Below are 13769 nucleotides of genomic sequence, written 5' to 3'. Positions count from 1 at the left end.
GCCGTATTCATATGCATACAGTTTCATATAATTTGTCACAAAAAATATTTTGTAATGGTTTAACCCCCATTTAAAATTTCTTCCCTCCATAAATATATCAAAACTGAAAAACAGGGGGAAGGAAATTTCGTATCGGTAAAACTTTGGGGCGGGGGGGAGGACAGCATTCTAATCTCATTCATTAATTTGTTTCTCTGCTTAAGTATAAACAAACAACATATAATCTGAAAACAGTAAGCCCAATGAGTTAAGTCTGCGCACATGTGCAGTCGCTGTGGCAAATTTGTGATATCCGCGATTAAATGTCTAGTTGCAACTGTTGGATATGTTTTAGTCTAGATTGAATTTCATTTCCTAAGACAACTTTGGAATAACTGTTATATCTGTTCTAACCTTGCAATTGCAGTCCGAGATAAACAAACCCTACGAGCTAAGAGTAAGTACATAAGAATTTAGGGAAAATTAGTGATTTTCAAGCTTCAATTACTCCGGCCCATGATGTCCCTGGGGGTTCAATTTTTGTATATGTACTCAATGGCCCCCCAAGAATATGTGTACAAAAAATCATTACCATAGTCCCCCGGGGGGCTGAGATAGAACCCCGGGAAGTACAATTTGGGAGGTAAAAACAAGGGGGGAAGGGGAGGGGGTCAAATGGCACATCAGTAGGGCACAAGGAATGTGTGTGCGAAATTTCAGCTTGAATCCTTTTTTCGTCTGGGCTGTAGCCCTGTCAAAGAAAGCGAAAACTTTTTTTGAACCGCGATTTTATAACTTTAATACCTTTTCCCCTGAATTGTATTTTGGTTTACGGCATCAGGGGCTACTATAGATTGAGTGTACCAAAAATCAACTCTGGGGGGTCTTCATGAAGCTAAGATACAGAGGGGTGAAAAACCCCAACTTGTTCTGTCGTGTAATCTTGTTCTTGGTCGCTTTTATTTTCTTTCGTCTTTGGCGGTAGATTTGCTTCTGCTGGCTGCTGACGTTTGGTTTCCTTGGCGGGGCGAAACGCTCCCACGTCCCGTGATAATCAGGGTTGGTAAAAAAAAACGTTTTTTTTCAAAAAAACCAAAAAAACCAGTTTTTTGGTTTAAACCAGGTTTTTTTGGTTTAAACCGGGTTTTTTTGGTTTAAATACTATTTGCGAGAAAAATAACTAATTTTCGGAAGGTAATTAAGGTTCTATGTAATTAACAGTTATTCAATAGTCACATTATACGTAATTTCTTGATTAATTAAAGAGATTAGAACAAAATCTTGTAACTAAATTAAATAATTAAAATAGCTTTCTGCGGGGAAATATTGATTGAAATGTTTGACTTGATTAACATATTAGTATGCATGTATATATAGACCCTTTATGATACGAAATACTGGCTTCATTTTTGATTTCATCAAATGAAAGCCAGATTAGGTCTTTTTTTCTACCAGAATTAGACATTCTTTTTAAAACAATATGAGTAAGTAACTTTTGTAAACTGCACAGGTTAGCTAAGGCAAAGCAAATACCAAAATCCCAATTCCAATGACAAAAAGGGTGAAAAAAAACTAAGAATTATCTGCACCCAATAGTCATAAAGCAGCATAGGTGTATAGCCAATCAAAATCTTTTGAGCACACAGAATCCAAAAAAAAAAAAAAACAATGGAGAGTGTAGTTTATATGTGAAGATTTATATATTTCTCAATCAATTTTTACACATACATTTGCATTTTGTTCTGGGAATTTAAAAATTTGTCTTTTAATCTTCCTACATTATAATATAAGGAACTATTATGTATCGTAATATGAAGTATAAATTTTTTTTTAAAATTTGATTCAAAAAATATTATTTGTGTTCACCTGCAGAACAAATCTTAATTTTTAGGTGCAAACAATTAAGTTAGACTGTTGATTACCTTACAAGTCAAAGTTAAAATTCCAGGAAAACGCAAATAAATGGGCAAAAATGTCACACCCCTGCAACAGGAGTGAGCAATATAATGGATTGCATCTACAATAAAAGATTCAATCCTTAGTAAATCTTAACTAATCATGCAAATTAAGCATAATGATGGAAGTTGACTGAAATCTGCTTTATGGCTCAGATATGAAATAAAAAATATATTAATATATTTTTTCAATTAAAGCTTGTAATACATTTTGAAGAAGCAACTTTGCAATTTTAGTATTTATCTCTGCAACTTAGCTAGGAACTTAGCATAAATGGAATTTTACATTTTTCAATATGTGTGGGGAAATCAATGTAATCCTGTAAAATGGATTTTTTTTTGACTTTTTTTTTAAAAAACCATTTTTAAAAAAAACCACATGGTTTAAAAAAAAAACCAATTAGTTTAAACCATAGTTAAAACCATGGTTTAGATCAACGTGGTTTAAACCAAACAACCCTGGTGATAATAATCAAATCATAGAAACTGATTTCAAAAGTCTACAAGTGTTCAACAGAAAATAGTATCTACTAAAAATTACTTATCTTTGATTTTAAGAAAGCAAAGAAATCTAGATAATTAAAACAATCATTTACATAAGAAAATACTAAAAAAAAAAAGCAAATCTAGTAAATTATAATTTTTCCGATGAATTTGAGTATGAACTGGACTAAAAAAAGTTTAATTGATTAAATACTCTATGAATGTTCATGTGCAGAAATGTACATCATAACTTCCACTATCTGATTTTCAACACAAAATTTGAAAATTAGTTCATAAAAAATGCTGATTTTTGAATATGTTAATGCATAGTAACAGATTAAAAAATTTTGTGCCAAAATTCTTGATTTATAATTTTTAGGAGCATCCGTTTTCTTTCTAACTAAATGAGTTAGTAAGGCATTGATTCATTGGATTTAAAAAAAAAAAAAATATTTATATTGTCCTTTGACAAAATGAAGATAATTTTCTCTGCACCAATAAGTCAAGCTGTATTAAAATATTGAAAGTAAAAAACATAGGAAAATATAAGTGTCAAGATTCCTCTTTTAAATAAAAAAATGAAATAAATTTAAAAAAAATTTATCTAACAGATAATGCTTTTAAACAGTTCTCTCTGAAACAGATTTTAGTAATAACGCTATAGATTAAATATAAATGTGCTAAATTTATTAATCTCTAAAAAGCAGATGAAACATCTGGAATCAACCTTAATCCCTCGGTCATGAAATTCTCCTGGTGTCGAGATGCAGGTGTTCAAATTTCAGAACAGAAAAACACAGCCTAGATAAAAGGAAAAGACAAATTCTTCTCAAGCGGATTATGAAATCCATGAATAATACAATTCATGGATTCATAAATTCTTACAGTGTGTTTCCTTAGTTATTAAGGTGGGCAGAAAGTGAAAAATGATATGTTTCCTTTTTGTGCTCTTCACTTGCAGCTATCACATTGAATACACTTTTTAATAAATAAAATGCCCCTTATGCGCCCTATTTGTGTATTTAAGTATGTTTTTTAATTACTATTACGAGTGTCCCAAAAAAATTAATTTTTTTTTGGTCTCGAATTTTGGTTATGTGGAATATTATGTGGAATTCTTTGCCCTAGCACTTGGAGATATCAAGAGAATGGACTGTATACCCAGGGGGTGCCCAACCCATCAAAGAGCAAGGGGGCTTCTAACCCTTCTAAATATCGCCCCCCCCCCCCCCGGAAGTGAAAATTAGCCCTCAATCCTAAAAATTCAAATGTCAGAGTCTGTGATATTACCCCAACCCATCTAGGTGGGCACAATTGGCAGGGCCGTCGCCAGGTACATTCGTTTGGGGGGGGGGGGGTATTGAAACTGATTTTGCTGACCCGACAGATACATACGTACACACACACACACACACACATATATATATATATATATGTATATATATATATATATATATATATATATATATATATATATATATATATATAAATTCAGGGTCTCTGACCAGAATTCGTTACATATTGCAGTCTGGAACATGCAATTGTAGACGTGCTTCAGTGCTACTAAGGGGATGCATTAATTTCGATTAAAGGCAAGATAGACTGCTGTCCTCCGAAAAATTTCTGAAATTGGCATACTAAAAACATGATTTTAGGCTTTGGTTTATATAAGAAGCAAGAGGACCGTGGAATCATTCTCATCTTTTTTTCGCTGGAGTCAATATGCTTTTTTCTAGAAAAGGTGGTTTTCGGGAGTTCTTCCTTAGAAATTTCTAAAAACAAAGATTTCATGCCATCTTTATTGACGCGAAGGAAAGAATAGGGGGTTCGGGGGCCCTCCCCGAAGGTTTTTCGAAATTAAAGTTTTAAAAACACAGTTTTAGGCTATTTAAGGATACTTTTGGGGAAAGGGTAGGCAGTGACGGATCTACATTTTTTTTCCGAGGCGGGGCAAATATCGAAACTGCCGCCTTTATCCATCTTTCAAGTTTTAAAATTGAGTTTCAACGAAAAAAACATAAAAATAGTGTGATTTTGCCGCCTCCTAAAAGTCGCCGCCCTTGGCAACCCCCGTCTCCTCCTCCCCTTAAATCCGGCACTGAGGGTAGGTATTTACAGATGTCCAGTGGACAGTGGCAGATTAGCTAGAGAAAACGGCAGTGAGGAATTACAAAGAATTTTGGAGGAGACATTCTGGAGAAATTCGAAAAAAAGAAAAAGAAAATGTACTTTATCCATATAAAATTTAACACATAAGAACATTTTCTACTCAAAAAGTTTTGTAATATAATGGTGAATTAATTATGTTGTACATAATTTTTGGGGGGGAGGGGGGACCCTCATGGTAATTATTCGTTTTGGTATCTCTGAGTACATTGATTCTAATTGAACATTTCCATGGCGCACAAATAGGGATTTTAAGTATACAAATCAGAGAAATTGCTTTGTGTGGGAGAAAAAGTTTGCAAAATGAGTTATATCATGCTAGGAATGTTAAGCTAGAAAAAGTGGTGTTCGGAGATTTCTGCCCCTGAAGATTCTAAAAATGAAACTTTAGACAGTCTTTGACGATGTTTGGGGGAGTTTAGGCTCAGGAAATTTTTCGAAACTGAAGACTTCAACAGGTGATAGTAAGTCATGTTTGGTTCCGCTGGGGCTCAGGGTCACTCCCTAGGCGATTTCGTGAAATTAAAGTTCCAGAAAGGCAATCATAGACCACTATTGGTGATATTAGGGAAAGGAGAGGGGAATGACATTTTTAGTGTTGTGGGAAAAGAGTGGATTTCATAGACTCTCTCCGGAAATTTTCTGCGAATGATGTTCGAAAAATGTATTTTTACACGATCTGCAATGATGTTTGGGGGCTGCCCCCCGGAAAAATTTTTAGGACTTAAGTCTTGAAAAAAAAATTCTCTAGACAACTTTGATGGATTTGGGTAGCTGTGTAGCCAGGGGAGGGGCCCAGGGACAGGATCGAGGGCATAACGCTTCTAAGAGAGCTTATAATCTTGTTTTTCGGCTTTTAATTTCGGAAGATTTTCGGGGGCGAGCCCCCGATTCCCAAGCAGTTCCGTAATGTTTTCAAAAATGGTTTTCGGGTCTTAAGTTTTAAACATTTTTAGGTAACACCTTCCACTCCTGCCCCTCATCCAACTTAGCAAACCATAGCATTTACAATGTTCTTAGCAGGTCAGCTCCCAAACACCATATTCAGAAATACTGAAGGAGAAAACATGTCAGCATTTCTATCCTCTAGTTAAGAATATAACTCATGCATAAGTTTTGAGGTTATTTATCACTTTTTAAAATACCCAGACTTAACAAATAGGAGTGTATTGGCGTTTTAAACAACTATTAATTAATAATTAGCAGATATAAATAATTAGCATTATCTATAATGAGATCAATTTAGCAATTCAATGAAAAATAATTAATGTGATAATCTCCTTGAGGTAAGAACCTAAGAACCTGGGCCTCTTCCGAAATAGAATCTTTGCAACACCACACGATTTAAGAAAGGAGTATCGGCTAGTGTTTCCCCAAGCGTTATTTGAATTGTAGTTCTAAACATATAGTTTTAAACGTTAAACGACTATTGGTGATGTTAGGAGAAGGTGATACAAAGTGATTTCGATCGAAATTTTTTTGAAAACTGAGATCTTTAAAGTGCCATTGTAGGCCATTTGTGGTAAACGAGGTTCAGAGGCTCTCTCTTTCGACAACTTTCTGAAATTGAATGCCAAAAAACGAAGTTTCAGACGATATTTGTTGATGTCATAGGACCCTCCTGCAGTAAGTTTCTAAAAACGCAACTTAGATTACATTTCATTACCATAAGATAAAAGGAAATAGTTAGGTTCTGCGATTCCTCCGTCCTCCCTCCTAAGCTACTTCCCTAAATCATTTCATTTATTAAAAGAAAAAAAGGTAGGAGATCCTCCTCCAGATTTTCTTTTTAAAAAACATTTTAGCTGTTTTAGTTTTTCACGACGAAATTTTCAATTTTCACTCTAATGTTTTTAATTGTTTAAAGTACAAAATTATGCAACCTTAAAACAATCTGTTAACATTTTGAACTTACAGACTAAGATAATTTAAAGCTTTTATATTTTAACTTGAGGAAGGGTTAAACGTTTAACATTTTGAATACAGGTGGTATTTTTTAGAGATACCCAATAACATACCTTTTTTTACTTTTTTTAAATATCAGAAATCCTGAATCTCTTGATAACTTTCATTTTACTTTAATTTTTTATAACTCATTTTTTAAACACTCATTAGAGTTACTGGTGTGACTTTTCTAGACAAGATTTTGAATCTTTTCCTCTATTTGAAACATATTTACCTTATTTTTGCACGGGTGTGCCTTAGGAAACTATCATGTTTATTTACCTATCGTTTTTTTTTAAATTGAAACTTGTTATGCAATTCTATAACGCTCTGGCTATTCTTTTTCTCTATTGGTTGAAAAAATGTTTGAAACGTATTTCAGCTGTCTTTGGTTTGGTAAATGGTAATTTTAATGATGTTGTACATGTTTGAATGTTCCTAAATAATATTTTTAAATTGCATTTTCTTCTGAAATTTTAGAGCTAAAAAAAAAAACATTCATTTGCCCTCCCCCCCCCCCCTTCTTTTTCTTTTCTTTTTTGAAACTTTTCACAAAAATTTTTCATCCCAGCAACTTACTTAGAACTCTTATTTTTCAATATTTAACGGAAGATATATATATATTTATGTAAATGGAGAAAGATTAAAATAATGCTTTGAAAATATTAGTTAAAATAATCATATTTTTTCTGCTGCATTTCAAAAAGCTTTTTTTTTTCCCTCTCAAATTCGAGTAAAATGCTTTTTCAGATTTTTCCTTACTTGCCACAATGAGAATTATTGTTCATTCATCATGAGAATAAAGTTCAAAAACTTTAACTAGTCTTTTTTTTTCTTTTGAAATTCATAATGAATAAAATAGCTATGCAGGATAGTCTTTCAAATCTTCTGCCAAACTCGGGAGCCGGACAAACTCAATGCACTTGTATCTCTTCAAGGCTCCAACGCCAATAACCTTCTTTTTCCTTCTTCAGGCAGAAAGTTCACACAGCAGGGGCCAGACAGACTGTCCTAAGCACACAACTACAGTTGATCCAACTATTCTCTAATTTTCTCTCGAGCTCCTAGTTCCAGATTCCAGAGAAAGGTTTTTAACAGAAAAGACCCCTGAAGGTCTGACGTTTCTAATGTCACCCCTACACGCGATTACGCCACTCCGTCTCCACGACGGCATTTCTGAGTGTTACAATTGGCGGACAAATGTCTTGCTTTAGTTACACAATAAACTTGTGTGGTTGACAAATAGGCATAACCCCTGCGAGTAGAATACTATTTCGGTTTTTACCCGTAAGCCTAGAAAAAGGGGAAACGGTGCTGAATGTGTATTCAGAAGTTCGTTTCAAAATCAAACACTTAAAAATACATACCAATGGGACTTTGTGTTGTAATAAAATCCTTCTCTCTATTTTAATTTTTTTTTAATCATTTCGGCACCCTATGCATTGCTCCACTTTGCTGTGAATTTTTTTATTGATGATTCAATTTTATAAATGTGTCCACTGTGCATTATCCAAAGCTATCATGTTTCTTAATGTAGTTGTGTTTTTAAACTGAGACTTTCCGTGGGTTTCTATACAGTTTATTGAATAACTAATTTTGAAAAAAATATTTGAATCTTACATCTCGGCTGCTCACAGGTAATCTTAATGTGTGATACAGCTTCGCAGATATTTCTAAATATTATTTTAAGATTGAATTATCTTTTTAAAATTTACAATATAATCACTCATTAGAACTCATGATTTGCATTGTAAATTTGTTAAAATGAGAAAATGTAAAAGAGCACTTCCATTTATCCAAATGCACTTCCATTTAACTTTTATCAAAGATATAGTGAACTTTGAATTCACTCTAAAAGTAAAAATTGCTGATTGTAGCTGAAATTGCCGACTGAGTACAGGAAGGCGGCGCCCATTGGGAGGTCCCAGTGACCTCCATAAAAGTCCTTATTCGGCCAAATTTGTCTGATTATTTGGCAAGTTTTAAGACATTATTGCATTTTTTAAAATTCCTGAATGTCCCTTCTCATGTGTGCATTGCATATCCGTATTTTATCATTCGGAAAATTGAGGATTTTCCCCAAGAATTTAAGTTTGGGGTGTCCCTGGATATAGTGTCGGCAAAATAATACTTTGTTCAAGTAAATGTCGGTAAATTGAGAATACTGTGCAATTAGCAGTCGGAGAATTGATTATGTCTTTCAGGTGGGCTTTGAGATGAATAGTCGTCAGTACGCAAAATATACATGTTTTTTGGTTTTTTCTTCTTCAATAAAAGGTGAAAACGTGCACATGGTCAAACCACATACTACTTTACTCAAAGATTTAGAATACAGAATCAACTGAAAAAGAAAAAATGCCGACTCTAGCTGAATTTTCTGAGTGGACGCTTATTGTCTCGGCAAAATGAGCAGTCGCAAACTAAGCAATCGGCATAGTGTGAGCAATGTAAAACTGAATGTAAACGGAGACACCATTCATTATTTTCTCTTGCGCAAAGTATGAAAAGGTTAGATGTATAACTTTGTATGAATATGATAACTTTTTTTTTTAATTTCTGTCAATTAAAACTTTGAAATTCCGAAACATTGAAAATGCCGACTTATGAACTGATTTTGTCGACTGGATGAAATCACCGGGAGGGTGAGACACCCCCCTCACCCTCCCTACGGCGACGGTCCTGACAATTGGTATACTTCTCAAAACCCCAAAGTAGCACTCTGGAATGATTTCAGTTACTGTCTGTTCTCGAAAGTAAAGACTATCACTCAGAATCATTTCAAAAAGGGGCAATAGGTTGAGGATGGACATTTTCCGCTTGCACTTACTATCTCTGTCATTTTCGACGCTACATTGGAAGAACTGCTAAACACGTTACTTTGCACCTTTTACTTCTGGGTTTCCTTCCCTCTTTTGATAAAATCAGAACAGATCTGGCGCATGCGCAAATTGGCGCTAGGTCTCGGCTAAGGGAAACAAACAGTAAAAAGGGGTGATAGGTTGAAAATAGGCACTTTCCACTCATAATTTTACTTCTCCAATTTTCATCTTTATACTTCCAGGTTTCTACCCCTATTTTGAAGAAATCATAGCAGACCTAACACGCGAAAATTTGCGAAAATTTTCAGCAAAGGAAAGCATAGAATACACATACATACATGGATCATTCTCCAGAAAACGTAACTTTAAAACGCAAATATTTTTAAATTTTGAAACCTTTTTTTTTCTTTTTTTTTCATTCTTACATTAAAGTGTTACCTACTATAAGTAACCATTAACAATGGCCCAGATAAGTTCCAATTATTTTACTAATAAATAAAAATAAATAAAATAATGCCTAGTTCACGGAAATAATAAAAAAAACTTTTAATATTTAAAAATCAAGGCCAATTTGATATCAAAGTAGTAATTTTGTTAATTGTGCAAACAATCAGCTATTTTAATGATTAGTAGGAATATGATATTAAGCTCTCTTAGTTAAAGTACAACCAAATTAGTAGTTTTAAATGTATGTCAAAAAATAGTAGTTAGTAAATTTGAGGATATACTGGCAATTTATAATTTTGGTAGAATGCCTATTACTGATGTATTTCCCCTCCACCATTTATTTTCACCTCAGAAATAATGACACTGATAAGGTCTCTCACAGAGGTGAGGAATTTTCCATTAATATAGGCCTAATAGATACGTTTTTCAAGGAAATTTTTTTTTCTTTGTTGTTACAATCTGCACATGTTAAGCATATGAAAACATGTTCATTTCTTTTTTTAAATTAATTTACATCCCTGAAATTCAAGTTCACGGAGGTGAAAAGTCAGAATAACAATACAGTAAAACCTGTAAAGTTGACCACCCTTGTAAGTTGACCACCTGTCTATGTTGACCGCTTTTGTCAGGAACAGAATTAGTCCTATCTCATATAGTGAAGGAAAACATCCGTAACTTGACCACCTTTCTATCTTGACCACCTGTCTATCTTGACCACTAATGTATGCCAAATTTCGTTTGGAGTATTGTAAAAACCCTTTGTAAGTTGACCACTTGGTTTATTTTATTAAACATTCTTCAGCAAATTATTTTATTTTATTATTTATTCATTTATTATTGCTATTTTTTTTATATATAACTTTCCAAAAATTTTTTTAATGCTTTGATGACAGACTAACATATACTAACTAAACAGCAGCATAAAGCTTATGCTGCTCTTTATTCTCCAAACTTGTTTTTCATTTGTTGTTCTAAATAAGATAGCTTTTTGTACTCTGTTCAATGAAAATAGGTGTCAGTAGAAAAGTTCCAAGTCTTTCCTTTCAGTTGCAATATGTTGTGGCAACACATGAATTGTGCTAAAAAAAGCAGGCCTGGATCTATACGTTTTGGGCCCCCCTGCAGTAAAATGTGTAGGGCCCCTCCCTAGTGGCCAGCTGTGTCTATTTGTAAAGTGAATAAGTCTTAGTGCTAGTTTTTTTCGATTTCTTCTTCAATTTCTAGGGCCGTTAGCCCCTTTAAGGACGCGGACCCCTCGCACCGCGGGTACGCAGATCTGGGCCTGCTAATGGGTAAAGTTACATGTTTCTGGCGCAAGGGATTAAGAGATAAAACAATTTAATTTTGCCTTTATGAACTGGGAGAGTCGCGCTTATTGCTCTTTGTGCTATAAGTTGTACAAAAAAGGCTTGAAAAAGAAAGTTAGTTGAACTTGAGATTAATAAAAAGTATGAAATATTATATTAAAATTAATTGAAAATGGAGAAAGCCAGAGAAAATTAGCCGGTACATATGGAATTTATAAAACTACAGTCTAATATAGTTAAAAACAAGGAAAAAATAACAAAATTATTTGAATAGTATTTTTAATTATTGTTTCACTTTCAATAATGTGGAACAATGAAAGTGAATTGAACAGAAAGAATAAGGGTGAATAACTCAAAAGATGAATACATGGTGCAAGAAATGACAAAAAATTATAATAAAAAAAAATCAATACCGCCCTTTATAAGTTGACCACCTGGCTAAGTTGACCATCAAAGTACTGCACCGCGAGTGGTCAATTTACACAGATTTCACTGTACTAAGTTTTTAAAGCAAAATCTATCTTTTTTTTTTCAAAAATCTAACTTCAACTATGGCTGAAAATAAACAAGTGTCTCCCTTGTATTACGAAAAATAAAATTTGACGTTATTACTGCCATGTGTAAATGAGGAATGGGATTTTGTGTTAAGGTAACGGAGGTGAGAATTTGTGTGAGATGACTTCTTATCCTACTTAAGCAAAATAAAACACAATATTAAAAAATTAAATATACTTAAACAATTAGTATTTGAGACACTAGTGAAAGGATTAATCAATAAATAAGTATATAATTATAATTAAACAAAATATTAAGCAACATAAACAGTCATGCAAGGTGTGTAATATGCCACGGAGGTGAGAATTCACATGTTGTGAAGCAAAAATATACTAAAATAAAAAATTATTAAAAAAATGCTGGCAGGTTTAAATAAATATATTTTTGATGAAATTAAAAACCATTGTTAAATGAATTGTTCTTAAAAGTTTTTACTGTAAAAGGGAAGGGCGCCCATATGGGGCGGGGGCAAGTGGGGGATCAAGCCCCCTCTCCTTTCTTAGAATTTAGAACTTCCTCGCTTTTAGTACTTTGCAAAATGTAAAAACATTTCTTATCTAGCCTTTAATGAATAACTCTAATCTGCACTGAAATCAGTTTCCATGGGGAAAATATTTGAGCCCCTCCCCTACAATTTTGCATATGGGCCCTTGGTAAAAAGCGTGTAGCAGAAAAGTTACATTTTTTGAAGAATGATCCATATATGCAGTTGATTCCGTATTTAATGACTTTCAAGGGACAACAAAAAAATTGTCCCTAAGTAGAATGCATCTTAATAGAATGCTTCTAAAACTACAATGGAGCATCCAGGACCATGAAGAGTCCTCTTTAAATAGAGAAAATCGGTAAATAGAGCGTCATTAAACAGAGAACCAACTGTATGAATATTTAATTGTATTACAATAAAAAAACTAAAAAGCACTCACCCTTCAAGTCGAACATCTAAAAGACTTCTATTCAAGGCAATTCGATCACTAGCAAGCAAATTAAATTGATTCAACTTGAACTTCTCATTTTTGAGAGCTTCCTCTTCTTTTGGAATTGAAACAGCTTTTCCCAACTCGCCAACCCAATGGGCAGGATTTGTTCTGTATTCTAAGAATGAAAAAACAATGCAAAATGCAATGCGTGATGAAATCTACACAAAACAAGCAACAATTTTTTTTTAATTTAAATATACAAATCGGTACAGCAACCTGAATATGGCACTTAAGAATTCAGCAATTTTTCACACATTATTATTACACACATAATTTTTAAACTGTTAACGGGAAATTTAGGAAGTTCACAGAAAAACTGTAATTTTACAACTTTTTTATGAAAGTGAAAATTTTAAAAAGAAGGGAAGAGATTGAAAATGCGTAATTTTCATAGTTTTATGTATAAAAAGATTTCGTTCTCGAAAAAGCAATGTTTCTGCAATTGCATTTTTTTTTTGTAAATTATTGATTTTAATCAGAATTAATATTTAGATTTTTTTGTTATTGTTGTTGCCTTATGTGCTTTGGAGCACATAACACATCCCTTATATGGAACTATGTAATAAGCACATGAAACAAAAAAAATCTAAATTTCTGGGAGGGGCAAGGCACTAATACAATTAACATCGCAAAACAATAAAAACAATGATTACATGTGTGTAAATACACTAATTTCTCAAAGTCAGGAATGGAACAATTGCCCTCTACTACCCGCTGAATGGTGGACCTGTTAAATTCTCACAAAAAGGCATATAATAGGGTGGGGGGGGGGGGGGACACACATTTCAGTCAAAATAATGAAAATGAGCAAAAAAGATTTAAACTAACTGACTGCTTAATTCATATTTTATAAAATTCAACTCCAACTTCTATATTTATTTTAACTGATAGCGGATCACTATTTTTAAACTTTTACCAAGTTTTACCGATGTAAACTTATTTTTTTTCCATTTCTTATATTTTGTTGAATATCAACAAAATTTGTTTCAAATCAACAAACAAAGTTCAACATAATATTGAATTTAAAGACAAAAATTAATATCTATGAAACTTTTTTTTTAATTTAAAGTTTCTAAAATAGCTCTCCCCCCTCCCCCACTGAGAACCTCAATTTAACATCTTCAAAATTTCTTG

At 33.2% G+C, this 13769-nt stretch overlaps 1 protein-coding gene across 3 annotated transcripts in view; it reads right to left on the bottom strand.

Annotated features, from left to right (window-relative positions):
* Positions 1-13769, bottom strand: part of LOC129234524 (polypeptide N-acetylgalactosaminyltransferase 5-like) — an 82131-nt gene that overhangs the window by 48856 nt on the left and 19506 nt on the right. For all 3 annotated transcript variants that reach the window (XM_054868533.1, XM_054868532.1, XM_054868530.1), the window contains one exon: positions 12582-12750. In XM_054868533.1, the coding sequence (XP_054724508.1) occupies positions 12582-12750 (169 nt within the window). The remainder of the gene's footprint in view (positions 1-12581; positions 12751-13769) is intronic.

This window comes from Uloborus diversus, chromosome 1 (genome assembly GCF_026930045.1).
Source record: "Uloborus diversus isolate 005 chromosome 1, Udiv.v.3.1, whole genome shotgun sequence".
Lineage (NCBI taxonomy): Eukaryota > Metazoa > Arthropoda > Arachnida > Araneae > Uloboridae > Uloborus > Uloborus diversus.
The sequence above is the reverse complement of the archived record's forward strand: the minus strand, read 5'-3'. Positions and strand labels throughout refer to the sequence as shown.